The 20,948-nt window shown below is 48.4% G+C and overlaps 1 protein-coding gene across 1 annotated transcript in view; it reads left to right on the forward strand.

The window, feature by feature from the left end:
• asic4a (acid-sensing (proton-gated) ion channel family member 4a) overlaps positions 1-17,102 on the forward strand; it is a 191,439-nt gene extending 174,337 nt beyond the window's left edge. Inside the window, exons 2-4 of the mRNA XM_078535404.1 lie at positions 6,503-6,647; positions 15,006-15,133; positions 16,890-17,102. Coding sequence (XP_078391530.1) covers positions 6,503-6,647; positions 15,006-15,133; positions 16,890-17,102 — 486 coding nt within the window. The remainder of the gene's footprint in view (positions 1-6,502; positions 6,648-15,005; positions 15,134-16,889) is intronic.
• The last annotated feature ends 3,846 nt before the right edge of the window (positions 17,103-20,948 follow it).

Genomic DNA, 20,948 nt, shown 5'->3' on the forward strand with positions numbered 1-20,948 from the left:
CCGAGCACAAACACACCGTTGAGGTTGAGCAGTTTAACACTATCTCTCTACTCAATGTGCTAGTTGAGAAATGCACCAATGGGCTCTCTGCTACTGTCTGCCACAAACCTACCTGAAGTGCTCGGTATACGTGTTGTGTGATAAGATTGACCTTGTGACCAATCATCTATTCTGTAAATAGGACCTAGTCATTTGCTCACCTTGTAAGCTTGAGACAGGAATGGAGAGGGTCAAAACGATCCTGCGGGATAATGGCCATCCTGGTGAGATCATTGTTCACCGTGTATCGTATAAACTTGCAAGTGGGCAAAAGGCCACCACTCTCGGACTTGGAAAGTGTCTAGTCCACCTCAAAATTACCCTGGAAAGGCAAAGTCTCTCAAACATGTGAACAAACAGGTTAAAGGAGCTGTGTCACACTGCTACAATGCAACAGCATCGTGAGTGGGATTTTCCACTAACAGGAAACTGCCATCAGCCCAAAAAAGACGTTCAGCCTGTCACACAATTCAGCAACTTGGTGTGTGAATCTCAGTACTGGTGCAATGCTGGATACGGACATCCCAGTGACTGGCTGATTGAATCAAACAGCTTGTTCCTTTGGTTGTTTATAATAAGCAGAGTGCAGACCTCACTCAACCAGCCCACACTCTCAAATCCCAAAGCAAAATGTCTGCTTTAGATGTGATTGGGCAGCACTTGCTGAACAATCCCGAGTGCACAAATAGCTCTACAAACAACTCATGTAAGATAATCAGTTGAGCTCATAACGTGGTTGTTTTACATTTGTTAGAAGCACCCGCACATTCATGCACAAGGACCCGTTCTCTGCAAACAGAAGGAATATATTCAAACTGTGTGCCTTTTTTAAATTAGCCAGGAGCCTGGGGAGTCCATCATTCCCCTTTTGCTTTCTTTGTGGCAGCGCCTCAGCCAACCAGAGTCAACTTGTCAACCAATCAGGAGCCTTTTCTTCTGTAAATAAATTGATGTGATTGTTTGAAATTTGTTGTTCTTGTGTTTGTCCCGATGAGTACAGGATGAAAAGCTTCAGCAACAAGTCTCTCTTTTCAGCAATAGTCAAACTCTGTATAACCAAGTGACTGTTACTATCCCAGTCTAGATCCAGATATTAAAGTCCATCATTATAACTACTCTAATTTTTTATACCTCTCTGTAATTTCTTTGCAGATTTGTTCCTCTACATTTTTTCACTAGTTGGTGGTCTGTAGACTGCACCGAGCAATGTAACTGCACCTTTAATGCTCTTTAGCTCTAGCCAAATTGATTCTATCCTTGAACCCTCTGGGACATCCTCTTTCTCCAGCACTGCAATGCTCTTCTTAACCAATACCGCCACCCCTCCTACTTTCCTTCCTTTCCTATCTCTCTGAATACCTTGTACCTGGGAATATTTAACACCCAGCCCTGCCCTTCCTTGAGCCCGGTCTCTGTTATAGCTGCAGCATTGAAACCCACATGCCAATCTGTGCCTTTAGCTCACCAATCTTATTTACACACTCCCCAAATTCACACCTGTTTCTCCCAATATTATTTGTGCTTTGGTATCCGTCTCTAGTAGTACTTCCTGTTTCCACACACCTGCCAAGTTAGTTTAAACCATCCCAATAACGATAGCTAACCGGCCCTGAGGGAAGTGGGTCTCAGTCCTGTTCAGGTGTGATCCATCTGGTTTGTACAGATTCCATCTCCCCCAGAGCCAGTCCCAGTGTCCCAGGAATCTAAAGCCCCTCCCTCTTCCACCATTTTCCCAGCCACACATTCCTCTGTCTTATCCCCCTATTTCTGTCCTCACTGGCGAGTGGCACTGGGAGTGATCCGGAGATTACTACGTTCGAGGTCGTGCTTGCTAATTTTGTACCTAACTCTCTCTGACTGGAGGAACACAGCCCACTTCCTACCTGTGTCGTTGGTACCTCGTGGACTCTAACTACTGGCTGTTCATCCTCCTCCCTCAGAGTGCTCTGCAGCCGCTCAGTGATTCCCTTGACCCTGGCACCAGAAAGGCAATAAACCATCCTGGATTCACCTTTGCGGCTGCAGTAGTGCCTGTTTGCTCCCCTATCGAATCACTGACCACTATTGTTCTTCTAGATTTCCCTGTATCCCTCTGTGCAGCTAAGACACCTGTGCTGCCATGGGGTTGGCTCTGGCTGCACTCCCCAGATGAACCATTCCCCTCCTCAGTATTCAGAACTGAATGTTAGTTGGAGAGTGGGATGCACTTGGGGGTCTCCTGTACTACCTGCCTGTTCCTCCTTGACTGCCTGTGGTCACCATTCCCTCGCTCCCTACATACTCTAAAGATACAGAGTGACCACATTTATAAATGTGCTATCTACAAAGCCCTCAACTTCACGGATGCGGCGCAGAGCCACCAACAGCTGCTCAAGCTCGAAAACCCAGAGCTCAAGCTGCTGCAACTGATGATACTTCACACACACAGGGTTAACCAGGGCCCAAGAAATACCCCACAGGTCCCACATGGAACAGGATGTGCACTCCAGGGCTTGGAGCTGACAGGTCACTCCTCTATCTTTCAGATAATAAAACTTACTACCTAAAAAACATCAGCTTCTCACTTCCCATCTCTTGTTCTCATTTAACTAGAGCGAGGTTAATCCAAATGCTTTACTTGACTCTTATTAACAAAAATATTGAAGTTTTTAATTTCCCAGCTCTTTCGATTCTAACTTTGGTGAAAGGGAACCAAATCTCCAATCACGGCTCCATACCTGCTGGAGTGGGATGGGCAGGGGGTGGGCTGCTCTGCTTGGGATTGATTGCGTTTATATATGAACGGCTGTGTCCTCAGTCTCTCCCTGTTGGGTTTGGAGACTTTGTCTGAAAACTCCAGTGTTCGGCTTTCCTGCTGCATCTTTACACAATGTGAACCTTCCCTTTGTTTTACAGAACAGGCACTAATGCTGTAACAGGTCAGACCCTGTGTATCCTTCAATAGATTCTGTGTAGAGACTCACAATATAAACCCCTCTGTTCCTGAGGGGCCGAATGTTAGTGAGCTGGGACCGAGGCTGGAGACAGTGGGACACTAGGACAAGTTTGAAATGTGTGAATGTGGAGTGAACACACGAGGAGGATACATCCACATCTGGATTTGCAACAGCTCAGCTCTCACTGTGACATTGAAATGTCACTGGGCAAGAACAAGTGTCCCTATCTTCAAGGGGAGGAGGATTTGGTTAATCTGGGAGGTGGGGGATTAACAAGAGGATGTGGTTTGGATGAGGGAAGCAAATGTGATGTTTCCAAGTTTTCTGAGAACATGAAACTTGTTGGGAATGTGAGCGGTGAGGAGGGGGTTCAGAGGCTTCAAGTCGATTTAGACAGGTTGAGTGAGTGGGAAAATACATGGCAGATGCAGTATAATGTGGATAAGTGTGAAGTTATCCACTTTGGTAGGTAAAACAGAATGGCAGAGTATTATTTAAATGGTGATAGATTGGGAAATGTTAATGTACAAAGGGACCTGGGTGTCCTTGTACACCAATCACTGAAAGCAAGAATGCAGGTGCAGCAGGTAATTAGGAAAGCTAATAGAATGTTATCGTTTATTGTGAGGGCAAGCATGCAGGTGCAGCAAGCAGTTAAGAAGACAAATGGTATGTTGGCCTTCATTGCGAGAGGACTTGAGTACAGGAGCAAGGATGTCTTACTGCAGCTGTACAGGGCCTTGGTGAGACCACACCTGGAGTATTGTGTGCAGTTTTGAAGAAAGGATATACTTGCCATAGTGGGAGTGCAGCGAAGGTTCACCAGACTGATTCCTGGGATGGCAGGATTGTTTTATGAGGAGAGATTGGGTTGACTATGCCCTGTATTCACTGGAGTTTAGAAGAATGAGAGGGAATCTCATTGAAACATATAAAATTCTGACAGGGATGGACAGACTGGATGCAGGGAGGATGTTTCCTCTGGCTGGAGGAATCTAGAACAAGGGGTCACAGTCTCAGGATACGGGGTGGGCCATTTAGGACTGAGATGAGGAGAAACTTCTTCACTCAGATGGTGGTGAACCTGTGGAATTCTCTACCACAGAGGCTGTGGAGGCCAAGCACTGAATATATTTAAAAAGGAAGCAGATAGATTTCTAGACTCTAAAGGTGTCGAGGGGTATAGGGAGAAAGCGGGAGTATGGCGTTGAGTTGGATGATCAGCCATGATCATATTGAATGTCAGAGCAACTCGAAGGGCCGAATGGCCTACTCCTGCTCCTAGTTTCTCTCTTTCTATGTTCCTAACTCACGGCCTTCCTGTGATGTCCCAGTTTGATATTGTTTTCTGCCTCACTCAGTGACCCTGGTCTGCTTCACAGTGATCTTGAGCCATAGAACCATAGAAAAGTTACAGCACAGGAGGCCATTCGGCCCATCTTGTCCATGCCAGCCTGAGGAGACCCGGATGCCCTTTCTAATCCCACCTTCCTGCACCCGGCCCATAGCCCTGCAGCTTACAGCACTTTAGGTGAAGATCCAGGTACTTTTTAAAAGAGTTTAGAGTTTCTGCCTCTACCACCAACTTGGGCAGCGAATTCCAGACACCCAGTACCCTCTGCATAAAAAAGTTCTTCCTCATGTCCCCCCTACACCTCCTGCCTCACACTCCCCGCAGTCCGATTGACAGTGACCCTGACCTGTTCCTGCTTCTCCCCAATGATTCACCATCAGAAACCAGACAAATTAAAACCGCTTTTAACTTCTGAGTAACGATAATACTGACCCCCTCCCCACCCCCCCCACAGGACCCATGACTATGACCCCGACCAGACCCCCACCCTGTCACCCCTCCCCGACTACCCTCCAACCCTCTCAGCTACCCTCTCCCTCCTGAATACCCCCCCAGTAACCCCCAACTACACCCCATACATCCCCAATTACCCCCTCCGCCCCCCCAACCCCATAACTACCTCCCACCCCCCAATTACCTCCAACCCCCCGACTGCCCTCCTGACTCCCCTGACCCACCCCACCGCCCCATGCAACTTCCTGACACATTCTAACCCTACCCCTCACCCAACCGCCCACCCCCAAACCCCATCCTACCCACTCACCTGACACACTTACCTCCTCCTTGGCTTCTGGAAGGGGCCGGAACTTTAAACCAACCTGGGTCACGGCAACTCGTGCCCTAAAGGAGGGCAAGTGGCTCCCTTCACTCCGACTCAGCTGCCCTTGGCTGAAGGTATCGGGAATCTGCTGCGCCCCACACTCCTCACCTGCTCCGAGTGGGAAGGTTGGGTCAGGAAGGTGCAGCTCCTGACGGAGCGGAGGGACAATCCCGCTGCGATTGCCTTCGCTCGGCAGTCCTGGCCCGATGAGAAAGTGGAAACTCTAACTTTCCAAATGTCCCATTGCTCTCCCATCAATGGCTTTAACATCGGGTGAATTACAGCATTTCATAAACACAGCACAAGAGGGCAGCAAATCATCACAAACACCACAAACTGGCAGAATCCCCAGCTCCGGGTCATTGCAGTCGGAAATCAGGGGCAGTGTCACCCAGCGGAGACTCTGGGAAATAGGGAGGCAGCAGAATGAGACAGAGGACAGGACTCCCTCACAGAGACAGTATGGGGACGATGGGCCAAATGGACTCCTTCTGTGCTGCCGGACCCTGTACGGTCAGCATTTGGGAAGGTTGTTAAGGTGAGATTCATGCGGGAGTGTGAGGCACCCCATGGCCAAATATCCCCCTGCCACTTAATATGGCGACCGACCGAAATAATGAGCTGTCAGTGAGGGGGTTACAGGAGCAGCTGGACTGATGGGAACGGGCTCCGGGGGCAAATTCGGGAGAGACGGGGTTTAAAGGAAGGAGGCGGGAGTGTGGGTGGGGGGATTGAATAAGGAAAATCAATCTGCAGACATTGTAAAAAGTTGCCGTTGGATCACACGACAATCAGAGCCAACAACAACTTGCATTTATCTAGCACCTTTAAGACACCCCAAGGTGCTTCACAAGAGTGTGAATGAACAAAATCTGACCCCGAGCCACTTAGTGAGATATTAGTCAGGTGACCAAAAGCTTGGTCAATGAGGTGGGTTTTAAGGAGCATCTTAAGGGAGGAGAGTGAGGTAGAGAGGCGGAGGGGAGGGAATCCCAGAGCTCTGGGCCCAGGCAGTTGAAGGCACGGCCGCCAATGGTGGAGTGATTCTAACTGTGAGTGCACAAGAGGCCAGAATTAGAGGAGTGCAGATATCTCGGAGAGTTGTGGGGCTGGAGGAGATTACAGGGATAGGGAGGGGGGGTGAGACCAAGGGGGGATTGAAAACAAGGATGAGAATTTGAAAATGGAGGTGCTGCTTGACTGGGTCAGTGAGCTCGGGGGTGATAGGGAAACAGGACGCGGTGAGGGTTTGGAGACAGGCAGCCAAGTTCTGAATGAGTTGAATGGGCTCCTCACACCAGGTGGATGATGAAATTCTAGTGACGGAGTCTAACGTGTGCCCTCTTCCTACAGGTCTTCACCAGGTATGGGAAATGCTACACCTTCAACGCTAACAAGACCAACATCAAGAAAAGCAAACAGGGCGGAATGGGGAATGGACTGGAGATTATGTTAGATATTCAGCAGGATGAATACCTCCCCATCTGGCAGGAGACAGGTGAGGTGACTCTGTGGGTTCTCCCTGTTCCATTCCCGGCCACAGGAATATCGCCATGTCCTGCCCAGGGAGCTGGGTGAGAGCAGGGCAGCTCAGAGAGGCAGAGAGAGGCTGCAGGGACAGGGATGAATGTTATCGATGAAATATAAGCTGGTGATATCTGCACTAGGCTCCAAGGAAGCGTTAGTCACACAGGGCAAACAAATATCTGTTCGTTTTTAGCCCAATATTGTCCTGACCTGAAACAATAAACTAATATTAAATTGTTAAAGCTGCTGCGAGACTGGAGAGGGTTCCTGGTCCACATCTGGAAGGGGGATGGGCTACAATTGGTCTCAGTTCCATTGGGTCAGAGAGAGGACTATCAACGACAGATCCAGTCAGCATTGCAGGAAGTGGTCAGGGGTTGGGGGCAGTGGGGTTTGTAGAGAGTTAACCTCAGGATTACCCATTGTCATGGTGCAATGTCCTGGAATCTGTTTCACAGTGAGAAACACATCACAGAGTCACAGAGTCATAGAGTGATAGAGTTATACAGCACAGAAACAGACCCTTCGGCCCATCGTGTCTGTGCCAGCCATCAAGCACCTTTCTATTCTAATCCCATTTCCCAGCACTTGGCCTGTAGCCCTGTATGCTCTGGTGTTTCAAGTGCTCATCTAAATACTTCTTCAATGTTGTGAGGGTTCCTGCCTCTACCACCCCCTCAGTCAGTGTGTTCCAGATTCCAACCACCCTCTGGGTGAAAAAATCCCTCCTCAAATCCCCTCTAAACCTCCTGCTCCTTACCTTAAATCTATGTCCCCTGTTTATTGACACCACCGCTAAAGGGGAAAGTTTCTTCCTATCTAAACCCTTCATAATTTTGTAGACGTCTATCAGGTCCCCCCTCAACCTTCTCTGCTCTAAGGAAAACAACCCCAGCCTATCCAGTCTCTCTTCATATCAGAAACCCTCCAGCCCAGGCAACATCCTGGTGAATCTCCTCTGCACCCCCTCCAGTGCAATCACATCCTTCCTATAGTGTGGCGACCAGAACTGCACACAGTACTCCAGCTGTGGCCCAACTAGCATTTTATACAGCTCCGTCACAACCTTCCTGCTCTTATATTCTATGCCTTAGCTAATAACGGTAAGTATCCCATATGCCTTCTTAACCACCTTATCTACCTGTGTTAATCCTCCCAAAATGCATCACCTCACACTTCTCAGGATTAAATTCCATTTGCCACTGCTCTGCCCATCTTACCAGCCCATCTATATCGTCCTGTAATCTAAGGCTTTCCTCCTCACTATTTACAACACCACCAATTTTTGTGTCATCTGCAAACTTACCGATCATACCTCTTATATTCACGTCTAAATCATTTATATACACAACAAACAGCAAGGGTCTCAGCACCAATTCCTGTGGTACGCCACTCGTCACAGGCTTCCAATCGCAAACACAACCTTCAACCATCACCTTCTGCCTCCTGCCACTAAGCCAATTTTGGATCCAATTTGCCAAATTGCCCTGGATCCCATGGGCTCTTACCTTCTTGACCAATCTCCCATGCAGGGCTTTGTCAAAAGCCTTACTGAAGTCCATGTAGACTACATCAACTACACTACCCTCATCTACACACCTAGTCACCTCCTCGAAAAATTCAATCAAATTTGTTAGACATGATCTCCCCCTGACAAAGCCATGCTGACTATCCCTGAATAATCCATGCCTCTCCAAGTGTAGATTAACCCTGTCCCTCAGAATTTTTTCCAATAGTTTCCCTACCACTGATGTTAGACTCACTGGCCTGTAATTACCTGGTTTATCCCTACTACCCTTCTTGAATAACGGTACCACACTCGCTGTCCTCCAGTCCTCTGGCACCTCTCCTGTGGCCAGAGAGGATTTGAAAATTAGTGTCAGAACCTTAAATCCTGCAATCTCCCCCTTGTCTCACATAGCAGCCTGGGATACATCTCACCTGGGCCTGGGGATTTATCCACCTTAAAGCCCGCTAAAATCGCTAATACTCCTCCCTTTCAACACTAATTTGTTTAAGTATATCACAGTCCCCCTCCCTGATTTCTACACCTACATCGTCCTTCTCCATAGTGAATAAAGATGCAACTTAATCATTGAAAACCTCACCTCCATCCTCTAGCTCCACACACAGATTGACACTTTGGTCCCTAATGGGCCTAAGTGGTTATCCTCTTGCCCCTAATATACATATTGAATACCTTTGGGCTTTCCTTTATTTTATCTGCCAGTGTTTATTGATGCCCCCTTTTCACTCTCCTAATCTCTTTTTTGAGTAACTCCCTGCACTTTCTAGACTTTTCTGGGGCTTCCGCTGTTTTGGGCCCTCAGTATCTACCATAAATTTCCCTTTTTTCCTTAACCAATCCTGTGCATTCCTCAACATCCAGGGTTCCTTGGACTTGTTGGTCCCACCCTTCACCTTTAGGGGAACATGTTGGCCCTGAACTCTCTATTTCTTTTTTGAATGACTCCCACTGGTCTGATGTAGACTTTCCTACAAGTAGCTGCTCCCAGTCCACTTTGGCCAGATCCTGTCTTATCATATTGAAATCAGCCCTCCCCCAATTCAGAACCTTTATTTCCGGTCCATCTCTCAGTGCTCCTCAGCCAGGCAGCTTGTTTGTTTTTAATTAAAAGATTATTTCCTTAAACTAAAGCCAAGTTGAAAACTAGTTTATCTTTAAAAAAAAAACAAATGCTGAAACTCTGACCTGTAACGTCGCTTAAAAACAGAAAAAAACAACTTACCCATGACCTACCAATCAGCTCTCTCCCTTGTCCTGACGTCACTAATGTCACCCTTGTCGAATTCTGTCTGGGTAACTGTTGGGATTAGCTGGTGTCTGGGTAACTGTTGGGATTAGCTGGTGTCTGGGTAACTGTTGGGATTAGCTGCTCTCTGGGTAACTGTTGGGATTAGCTGCTCTCTGGGTAACTGTTGGGATTAGCTGCTCTCTGGGTAACTGTTGGGATTAGCTGGTGTCTGGGTAACTGTTGGGATTAGCTGGTGTCTGGGTAACTGTTGGGATTAGCTGGTGTCTGGGTAACTGTTGGGATTAGCTGGTGTCTGGGTAACTGTTGGGATTAGCTGGTGTCTGGGTAACTGTTGGGATTAGCTGGTGTCTGGGTAACTGTTGGGATTAGCTGGTGTTGGGTAACTGTTGGGATTAGCTGGTGTCTGGGTAACTGTTGGGATTAGCTGGTGTCTGGGTAACTGTTGGGATTAGCTGCTCTCTGGGTAACTGTTGGGATTAGCTGCTCTCTGGGTAACTGTTGGGATTAGCTCCTGTCTGGGTAACTGTTGGGATTAGCTGGTGTCTGGGTAACTGTTGGGATTAGCTGGTGTCTGGGTAACTGTTGGGATTAGCTGCTCTCTGGGTAACTGTTGGGATTAGCTGCTCTCTGGGTAACTGTTGGGATTAGCTGCACTCTGGGTAACTGTTGGGATTAGCTGCTCTCTGGGTAACTGTTGGGATTAGCTGGTGTCTGGGTAACTGTTGGGATTAGCTGGTGTCTGGGTAACTGTTGGGATTAGCTGGTGTCTGGGTAACTGTTGGGATTAGCTGGTGTCTGGGTAACTGTTGGGATCAGCTGGTGTCTGGGTAACTGTTGGGATTAGCTGGTGTCTGGGTAACTGTTGGGATTAGCTGGTGTCTGGGTAACTGTTGGGATTAGCTGGTGTCTGGGTAACTGTTGGGATTAGCTGGTGTCTGGGTAACTGTTGGGATTAGCTGGTGTCTGGGTAACTGTTGGGATTAGCTGGTGTCTGGGTAACTGTTGGGATTAGCTGGTGTCTGGGTAACTGTTGGGATTAGCTGGTGTCTGGGTAACTGTTGGGATTAGCTGGTGTCTGGGTAACTGTTGGGATTAGCTGGTGTCTGGGTAACTGTTGGGATTAGCTGGTGTCTGGGTAACTGTTGGGATTAGCTGGTGTCTGGGTAACTGTTGGGATAAACTGCTGTCAGGGTAATTGGTGGCGTTAGCTGCTGCTCCAACCAGCTCAATCTCAGCCTTAACCCGCAGACCATTAATAAGAATCTCCACTAGGGAAGCTCAACCCCAGTTTATCTCTATTCCACTCCCACTGCTGCTCCGAACACCTCGATCTGGGCCATGAGCTCGGCTTTCAATCAACATTCATAGAGGGTAAATGTGCAAATCACTTTCAGAACGTGTGGAACTGTACCCCAGTGAGAATCAGTGTGTGTGGAACTGTACCCCAGTGAGAATCAGTGTGTGTGGAACTGTACCCCAGTGAGAATCAGTGTGTGTGGAACTGTACCCCAGTGAGAGTCAGTGTGTGTGGAACTGTACCCCAGTGAGAGTCAGTGTGTATGGAACTGTACCCCAGTGAGAGTCAGTGTGTATGGAACTGTACCCCAGTGAGAGTCAGTGTGTATGGAACTGTACCCCAGTGAGAGTCAGTGTGTATGGAACTGTACCCCAGTGAGAGTCAGTGTGTGTGGAAGTGTTCCCCAGTGAGAGTCAGTGTGTGTGGAACTGTACCCCAGAGAGAGTCAGTGTGTGTGGAAATGTACCCCAGAGAGAGTCAGTGTGTGTGGAAATGTTCCCCAGTGAGAGTCAGTGTGTGTGGAACTGTACACCAGTGAGAGTCAGTGTGTGTGGAAATGTTCCCCAATGAGAGTCAGTGAGTGTGGAACTGTACCCCAGTGAGAGTCAGTGTGTGTGGAACTGTACCCCAGCGAGAGACAGTGTGTGTGGAACTGTAACCCAGTGAGAGTCACTGTGTGTGGAACTGTAACCCAGTGATAGTCAGTGTGTGTGGAACTGTACCGCAGTGAGAGTCAGTGTGTGTGGGACCCGTACCCCAGTGAGAGTCAGTGTGTGTGGAACTGTACCCCAGTGAGAGTCAGTGTGTGTGGAACTGTACCCCAGAGAGAGACAGTGTGTGTGGAACTGTAACCCAGTGAGAGTCAGTGTGTGTGGAACTGTACCCCAGTGAGAGTCAGTGTGTGTGGAACTGTACCCCAGTGAGGGACAGTGTGTGTGGAACTGTAACCCAGTGAGAGTCAGTGTGTGTGGGACCCGAACCCCAGTGAGAGTCAGTGTGTGTGGAACTGTATCCCAGAGAGAGACAGTGTGTGTGGAACTGTAACCCAGAGAGAGACAGTGTGTGTGGAACTGTACCCCAGAGAGAGACAGTGTGTATGGAACTGTATCCCAGTGAGAATCAGTGTGTCTGGGACTGTGCACCAGTGAGATTCAGTGTGAGTGGTCTGTACCCCAGTGAGAGTCAGTGTGTGTGGAATTGTACCCCAGTGAGAGTCAGTGTGTGTGGAACCGAACCCCAGTGAGTCAGTGTGTGTGGAACACATACCCCGGTGAGAGTCAGTGTGTGTGGAACTGTACCCCAGTGAGAGTCAGTGTGTGTGGGACTGTAGCCCAGTGAGAGACAGTATGTGTGGGACTGTACCCCAGTGAGAGAGAGTATGTGTGGGACTGTACCCCAGTGAGAGTCAGTGTGTGTGGAACTGTACCCCAGTGAGTTCCAGCGTGTGTGGAACTGTACCCCAGTGAGAGTCAGTGTGTGTTGAACTGTAGCCCAGTGAGAGTCAGTGAGTGTGGAACTGTATCCCAGTGAGGGTCAGTGTGTGTGGAACTGTACCCCATTGAGAGTCAGTGTGTGTGGAACTGTATCCCAGTGAGAGTCAGTGTGTGTGGAAATGTACCCCAGTGAGAGTCAGTGTGTGTGGGACTGTATCCCAGTGAGAGTCAGTGTGTGTGGAAATGTACCCCAGTGAGAGTCAGTGTGTGTGGAAATGTACCCCAGTGAGAGTCAGTGTGTGTGGGACTCTACCCCAGTGAGTGTCAGTGTGTGTGGAACTGTACCCCAGTGAGAGTCAGTGTGTGTGGAACTGTACCCCAGTGAGAGTCAGTGTGTATGGAACTGTACCCCAGTGAGAGTCAGTTTGTGTGGAAATGTTCCCCAGTCAGAGTCAGTGTGTGTGGAAATGTTCCCCAGTGAGAGTCAGTGTGTGTGGAAATGTACCCCAGAGAGAGTCAGTGTGTGTGGAAATGTACCCCAGAGATTCAGTGTGTGTGGAAATGTTCCCCAATGAGAGTCAGTGAGTGTGGAACTGTACCCCAGTGAGAGTCAGTGTGTGTGGAAATGTTCCCCAGTGAGAGTCAGTGTGTGTGGAACTGTACCCCAGTGAGAGTCAGTGTGTGTGGAAATGTTCCCCAGTGAGAGTCAGTGTGTGAGGAACTGTACCCCAGAGAGAGACAGTGTGTGTGGAAATGTTCCCCAATGAGAGTCAGTGAGTGTGGAACTGTACCCCAGTGAGAGTCAGTGTGTGTGGAACTGTACCCCAGTGAGAGTCAGTGTGTGTGGAAATGTTCCCCAGTGAGAGTCAGTGTGTGTGGAACTGTACCCCAGTGAGAGTCAGTGTGTGTGGAACTGTACCCCAGAGAGAGACAGTGTGTGTGGAACTGTAACCCAGTGAGAGTCAGTGTGTGTGGAACTGTAACCCAGTGAGAGTCAGTGTGTGTGGAACTGTACCCCAGTGAGAGTCAGTGTGTGTGGAACTGTACCCCAGTGAGAGTCAGTGTGTGTGGGACCCGTACCCCAGTGAGAGTCAGTGTGTGTGGAACTGTACCCCAGTGAGAGTCAGTGTGTGTGGAACTGTACCCCAGAGAGAGACAGTGTGTGTGGAACTGTAACCCAGTGAGAGTCAGTGTGTGTGGAACTGTAACCCAGTGAGAGTCAGTGTGTGTGGAACTGTACCCCAGTGAGGGACAGTGTGTGTGGAACTGTAACCCAGTGAGAGTCAGTGTGTGTGGGACCCGAACCCCAGTGAGAGTCAGTGTGTGTGGAACTGTACCCCAGAGAGAGACAGTTTGTGTGGAACTGTAACCCAGAGAGAGACAGTGTGTGTGGAACTGTACCCCAGAGAGAGACAGTGTGTGTGTGACTGTATCCCAGTGAGAATCAGTGTGTCTGGGACCGTGCACCAGTGAGATTCAGTGTGAGTGGTCTGTACCCCAGTGAGAGTCAGTGTGTGTGGAATTGTACCCCAGTGAGAGTCAGTGTGTGTGGAACTGAACCCCAGTGAGTCAGTGTGTGTGGAACACGTACCCCGGTGAGAGTCAGTGTGTGTGGAACTGTACCCCAGTGAGAGTCAGTGTGTGTGGGACTGTAGCCCAGTGAGAGACAGTATGTGTGGGACTGTACCCCAGTGAGAGAGATTATGTGTGGGACTGTACCCCAGTGAGAGTCAGTGTGTCTGGAACTGTACCCCAGTGAGTTCCAGCGTGTGTGGAACTGTACCCCAGTGAGAGTCATTGAGTGTGGAACTGTAACCCAGTGAGAGTCAGTGTGTGTGGAACTGTACCCCAGTGAGAGTCAGTGTGTGTGGAACTGTACCCCAGTGAGAATCAGTGTGTGTGGAACTGTACCCCTGTGAGAGTCAGTGTGTGTGGAACTGTACCCCTGTGAGAGTCAGTGTGAGTGGAACTGTACCCCAGTGAGAGTCAGTGTGTGTGGAACTGTACCCCAGTGAGAGTCAGTGTGTGGGACCCGTACCCCAGTGAGAGTCAGTGTGAGTGGAACTGTTCCCCAGTGAAAGTCAGTGTATGTGGAACTGTACCCCAGTGAGAGTCAGTGTGTGTGGAACTGTACCCCAGTGAAAGTCAGTGTGTGGGACCCGTACCCCAGTGAGAGTCAGTGTGAGTGGAAATGTTCCCCAGTGAGAGTCAGTGTGAGTGGAGCTGTACCCCAGTGAGAGTCAGTGTGAGTGGAGCTGTACCCCAGTGAGAGTCAGTGTGTATGGAACTGTACCCCAGTGAGAGTCAGTGTGTGTGGAAATGTTCCCCAATGAGAGTCAGTGTGTGTGGAACTGTACCCCAGTGAGAGTCAGTGTGTGTGGAACTGTACCCCAGTGAGAGTCAGTGTGTGTGGAACTGTACCCCAGTGAGAGTCAGTGTGTGTGGAACCCGTACCCCAGTGAGAGTCAGTGTGTGTGGAACTGTACCCCAGTGAGAGTCAGTGTGTGTGGAACTGTACCCCAGTGAGAGTCAGTGTGTGTGGAAATGTTCCCCAATGAGAGTCAGTGTGTGTGGAACTGTACCCCAGTGAGAGTCAGTGTGTGTGGGACTGCACCCCAGTGAGAGTCAGTGTGTGTGGAACTGTACCCTAGTGAGAGTCAGTGTGTGTGGGACCCATTCCCCAGTGAGAGTCAGTGTGTGTGGGACCCATTCCCCAGTGAGAACCAGCATGTGTGGGAACTATACCCCAGTGAGAATTGGAGTGGGGGTTTGGAAGTGGAATTGATTCTCAGTTCTGATAATTGCAATTCATTCCATTTCAGATGAAACCTCTTTTGAGGCTGGAATTCGAGTCCAGATTCACAGTCAGAAGGAACCACCCTACATCCATCAGCTGGGATTTGGAGTACCCCCTGGATTCCAAACCTTCGTATCCTGTCAGGAACAAAGGGTATTTCAAACTTATCACTTGCGTTCAACCCCTTTAATTGAATTTCTTAACCTCAGTAACGGTTGGATAGAGGGAGCTTTACTCTGTATCTAACACCGTGCTGTACCTGTCCTGGGAGTGTTTGATGGGGACAGTGTAGAGGGAGCTTTACTCTGTATCTAACCCCGTGCTGTACCTGTCCTGGGAGTGTTTGATGGGGACAGTGTAGAGGGAGCTTTACTCTGTATCTAACCCTGTGCTGTACCTGCCCTGGGAGTGTTTGATGGGGACAGCGTAGAGGGAGTTTTACTCTGTATCTAACCTCGTGTTGTATCTGTCCTGGAAGTGTTTGATGGGGACAGTGTAGAGGGAGCTTTACTCTGTATCTAACCCCATGCTGTACCTGTCCTGGGAGTGTTTGATGGGGACAGTGTAGAGGGAGTTTTACTCTGTATCTAACCTCGTGTTGTATCTGTCCTGGGAGTGTTTGATGGGGACTGTGTAGAAGGAGCTTTACTCTGTATCTAACTCCATGCTGTACCTGTCCTGGGAGTGTTTGATGGGGTCGGTGTAGAGGGAATTTTAACCTGTATATAACCCCGTTTTGTACCTGTCTTGGGAGTGTTTGACGTGGACAGGGTAGAGGGAGCTTTACTGTGTATCTGACCCCGTGCTGTACCTGTCCTGGGAGTGTTTGATGGGGACAGTGTAGATGGAGCTTTATTCTGTATCTAACTCCGTGCTTTACGTGTCCTGGGAGTGTTTGATGGGGACGGTGTAGCTTTACTCTGTATCTAACGTCGTGTTGTATCTGTCCTGGAAGTGTTTGATGGGAACAGTGTAGAGGGAGCTTTACTCTGTATCTAACCCCGTGCTGTACCTGTCCTGGGAGTGTTTGATGGGGAAAGTGTAGAGGGAGCTTTACTCTGTATCTAACCCCGTGCTGTACCTTTCCTGGGAGTGTTTGATGGGGAAAGTGTAGAGGGAGCTTTACTCTGTATCTAACCCCGTGCTGTACCTGTCCTGGGAGGGTTTGATGGGGACAATGTAGAGGGAGCTTTACTCTGTATCTAACCCCGTGCTGTACCTGTCCTGGGAGTGTTTGAATGGGGACAGTGTAGAGGGAGCTTTACTCTGTATCTAACCCCGTGCTGTACCTGTCCTGGGAGTGTTTGATGGGGAAAGTGTAGAGGGAGCTTTACTCTATATCTAACCCCATGCTGTACCTGTCCTGGGAGTGTTTGATGGGGACAGTGTAGAGGGAGATTTACTCTGTATCTAACCCCGTGCTGTACCTGTCCTGGGAGTGTTTGATGGGGAAAGTGTAGAGGGAGCTTTACTCTGTATCTAACCCCGTGCTGTACCTGTCCTGGGAGTGTTTGATGGGGACAGTGTAGAGGGAGCTTTACTCTGTATCTAACCCTGTGCTGTACCTGTCCTGGGAGTGTTTGATGGGGACAGTGTAGAGGGAGCTTTACTCGGTATCTAACCCCGTGCTGTACCTGTCCTGGGAGTGTTTGATGGGGACGGTGTAGAGGGAGCTTTACTCTGTATCTAACCCCGTGCTGTACCTTTCCTGGGAGTGTTTGATGGGGACGGTGTAGAGGGAGCTTTACTCTGTATCTAACCCCGTGCTGTATCTGTCCTGGGAGTGTTTGATGGGGACAGTGTAGAGGGAGCTTTACTCTCTATCTAACCCCGTGCTGTACCTGTCCTGGGAGTGTTTGAATGGTTGCACTTTTCCTGTAAATCTCTTTCTCTCATTCTTTCTATTCAGTTGACATATTTGCCCCAGCCGTGGGGTGACTGCCGCTCAAGTTTAAAGGGGCACCTTCTCCCTGGATATGATGACTACAGTCTTACAGCCTGTCGCATCCACTGTGAAAAGGAGGCTGTGGTCAGGAAATGCCACTGTCGGATGGCGCACATGCCAGGTAGAGTGACCCTGATCATCCACACTGCTGAGTTCCTCGAAATGATGGCACCATAGCTGGTCACACGGAGAGCCTGAATCTGGGATTACTAAGCGATATAATATCGACATGTCAATTACTAACCAGCAATGGACAGGATTGTTATTGCAATAGCTGATTATATATAAATATATTCAGATAGTCCGACATAGATTTATTAATTGGATTCATCTGGGACACTATTTTGACCCAGCGACAGTGAAGGAACGGTGATATATTTCCAAGTCAGGATGGTGAGTGACTTGGAGGGGAACTTCCAGGTGGTGGTGTTCCCATCTATCTGCTGCCCTTGTCCTTCTAGATTATAGTGGTCGTGGGTTTGGAAGATGGTGTCTAAGGAGCCTTGGTGAGGTCCTGCAGTGCATCTTGTAGATGGTACACACACTGCTGCTACTGTGCGTTGGTGATGGAGGAAGTGGATGTTTATGTTGGGGGAGTGGTTTGTGACCTGGTTTCCACTTTGAGTAGTATTTGGATCTGTCTTTGGGTAACTCGTGGCCTGATCTGGATTGGGAAGGTTTCCCACTACTTGTGAGTGATTTAGGCTTTTTCAAAAGCTTCTTACTGAGGTAAGTACACCTCTCCCTTGTACAGACTATTCAGACTGCTCTTCTCAGTCTCTAGCACATTACTGTCGATGTCATTGGTACATCATGATACACATGACCATCTCATTACCATAACTATTAACCCATTACTCTACATCCCCCAAAGTATAATGTCACCTTTTTTCATGGCAATCTTAAATTATTTTCTTAAACTATTTACATTACGTTTTCAAACTCCTGTAAATCTCCTTCACTGTTACAGGTTCTATCCAACTCCTCCCCTTCCTCCAACCCTCTCCCCCCCGCAAGTCACTGTGGTAAAGGGCTTCAATCTGACACAGTGTTCTGGGCCCTCTGGGAGGGGGGTGTTGTAGACATGAGCAGCTGCTCCTCCTTTCCCTGAAAGATAAGCACAATGGTGGAGTGGGATAGCAGCTTTCCATGATTGCTGCTCACTGGGCTGGGATCTCTGAGATGACTGAACTGTAAGGGTCAGGAAATGTTTTCAATGAAAGGCTGATTCGAGAGAGAAGACCTCAGGACATGGGCAATGTCTTGAATAGGAAGAGGGCAAAATAACGTTCTCTCTGAAATCTTCTGCTTGCTCTTTGCAAACTGGGGAAAGGTCTGAGAAGAAGAAGCATCTTCAGCTTTGATGAAGAATGACACAGCCAGATCGTTCACTGCTGCACTCAGCATGGGAAAAGTATTCAATCTCGGAGATTTGAATATACCTGGAAGGTGAGCAGAAAACTGACAAAACTCCTGTAGACATGGCAGGACAGCAAGTCAATACAACAGCCTTATCATGCTTCTTTCACTTTCTGTAGGTACTGGGAACATTACCGCAACAACAACAAAAATACCTGGAAAAACTCAGCAGGTCTGGCAGCATCTGCGGAGAGGAACACAGTTAACGTTTCGAGTCCGTACAACTCTTCATCAGAACTAAATAGAAATAGAAATGTGGTGAAATATAAGCTGGTTGAGGGGGTGGGACAGGTAGAGCTGGATAGGGGCCAGTGATAGATGGAGACAATGAGGAGATTGCCAAAGACGTCATAGACAAAAGGTCAAAGAGGTGTTGAAGGTGGTGATATTATCTAAAGGAATGTGCTAATTAAGGGTAGAAAGCAGGATGAGCAAGGTACAGATAGCCCTAGTGGGGGTGGGGTGGGGGGAAGGGATTGAAATAGGTTAAAAGGTAGAGATAAAACAATGGATGGAAATACATTTAAAAATAATGGAAATAGGTTCGAAAAGAAAAATATATATTAAAAAAAATGATAAATTATTGGAAAAAGGGGGATCGGAAAGTGGGTGGGGATGGAGGAGAGAATTCATGATCTGAAATTGTTGAACTCAATATTCAGTCCAGAAGGCTGTAAAGTGCCTAGTTGGAAGATGAGGTGCTGTTCCTCCAGTTTGCGTTGAGCTTCACTGGAACAATGCAACAGGCCAAGGACGGACATGTGGGCATGAGAGCAGGGTGGAGTGTTAAAATGGCACTTCCCTCAATTTAGTCTACTGTATTCGCTGCTCCCAACATGGTCTCCTCTACATTGGAGAGACCAAACGCAGACTGGGTGACTGCTTTGCGGAACACCTTCGGTCTGTCCGCAAGCATTACCCAGACCTCCCTGTCGCTTGCCATTTCAACACACCACCCTGCTCTCATGCCCACATGTCCGTCCTTGGCCTGCTGCATTGTTCCAGTGAAGCTCAACGCAAACTGGAGGAACAGCACCTCATCTTCCGACTAGGCACTTTACAGCCTTCCGGGCTGAATGTTGAGTTCAACAACTTCAGATCATGAACTCTCCCCTCCATCCCCACCCCCTTTCTGATCCCCTTTTTCCAATAATTTATAATTTTAAATATATTTTTCTTTTCCCACCTATTTCCATTATTTTTAAATGTATTTCCATCCATTGTTTCATCTCCACCTTTTAGCCTATTTCAATCCCTTCCCCCCACCCCCACTAGGGCTATCTGTCACTTGCTCATCCTGCTTTCTACCCTTAATGTCACCATTAGCACATTCCTCAGCTAATATCACCACCGTCAACACCCCTTCGTCCTTTTGTCTATGACATCTTTGGCAATCTCTTCTTTGCCTCCACCTATCACTGGCCCTCTATCCAGCTCCACCTGTCCCAACCCCCTCAACCAACTTATATTACACCTCATTTCTATATTTCCTCAGTTCTGATGATGGACTCGAAACGTTAACTGTGTTCCTCTCCGCAGATGCTGTCAGACCTGCTGAGCTTTTCCAGGTATTTTTGTTTTTGGTCTGCAGAAACTCTAGTAGTTTGATCCAATTTGGAATGAAATGTTTTGTTCTCTCTGGGCAGCTCAGTGTGGTCAGCCAGCGATATACATGGCATCTCATTGGCGGGTTCGGTGGGACCAATATTGAATTCAGTTCTTCAGTTGCAAACACAACCGATTCCTCAGAAAAGACGAGAGAGACTCTGTGTACTTTGGCAGTAGATTCAAAGAGTACACTGATCTCTAGGACCTCATCTTCCAACGGATCACTCATTGCTACAATGGCCTCTTTCTCATGATCTTCTTCAGGAAAGAGCCACCCTCGGTCTAGAAGCTCCTCTAGTGGATGGGTCGCCATCTCCTTCAGTGCCTTTGTTTCCCTGCCTTCTAGCCTGTCTTCAAAGTGAGCTGAGAGATCTACAATCACCTCCTCGGCTCCAGTGGATGGTAGATGATGAAACTCAAATACTTCCCTTAGCCTGAAGTCGGAGCTTGGGAACTCCAGTTCCTGATGAGCCTTGGGCCCTTTGGACAGGTGCCAAGGGGGAGATGGCTGCACTTGTACGGTTGGTTTATTTTACCTTCTTCATCCAGGGACTTGTCCTGCACAGAAAACAAGGGAGCGCAAAAGGCACAATTTTTTTTATTTTGGGACTGTCTCCCTTTTTTTATTGGTTATGCTTCAGTTGTACAGGGCACTGGTTAGGCCACATCTGGAATACTGTGTACAGCATCTGTCTCCTTATTTAAGGAAAGATGTAAATGCGTTGGAAGCAGTTCAGAGAAGGTTTACCAGACTAATACCAGGAATGGGTGGGTTGCCTTATGAGGAAAGGTTGGACAGGCTAGGCTTGTATCTGCTGGAGTTTAGAAGAGTAAGAGGTGACTTGATTGGAACATATAAGATCCTGAGGGGTCTTGACAGGGTGGATGTGGAGAGGATGTTTCCTCTTGTGGGAGAATCTAGAACTAGGGATTACTGTTTAAAAATAAGGGGTCGCTCATTTAGACAGAGCTGAGGAGGATTTTTTTCACACAGAG

This window comes from Cetorhinus maximus, unplaced genomic scaffold, assembly GCF_964194155.1.
Source record: "Cetorhinus maximus unplaced genomic scaffold, sCetMax3.hap1.1 HAP1_SCAFFOLD_434, whole genome shotgun sequence".
Lineage (NCBI taxonomy): Eukaryota > Metazoa > Chordata > Chondrichthyes > Lamniformes > Cetorhinidae > Cetorhinus > Cetorhinus maximus.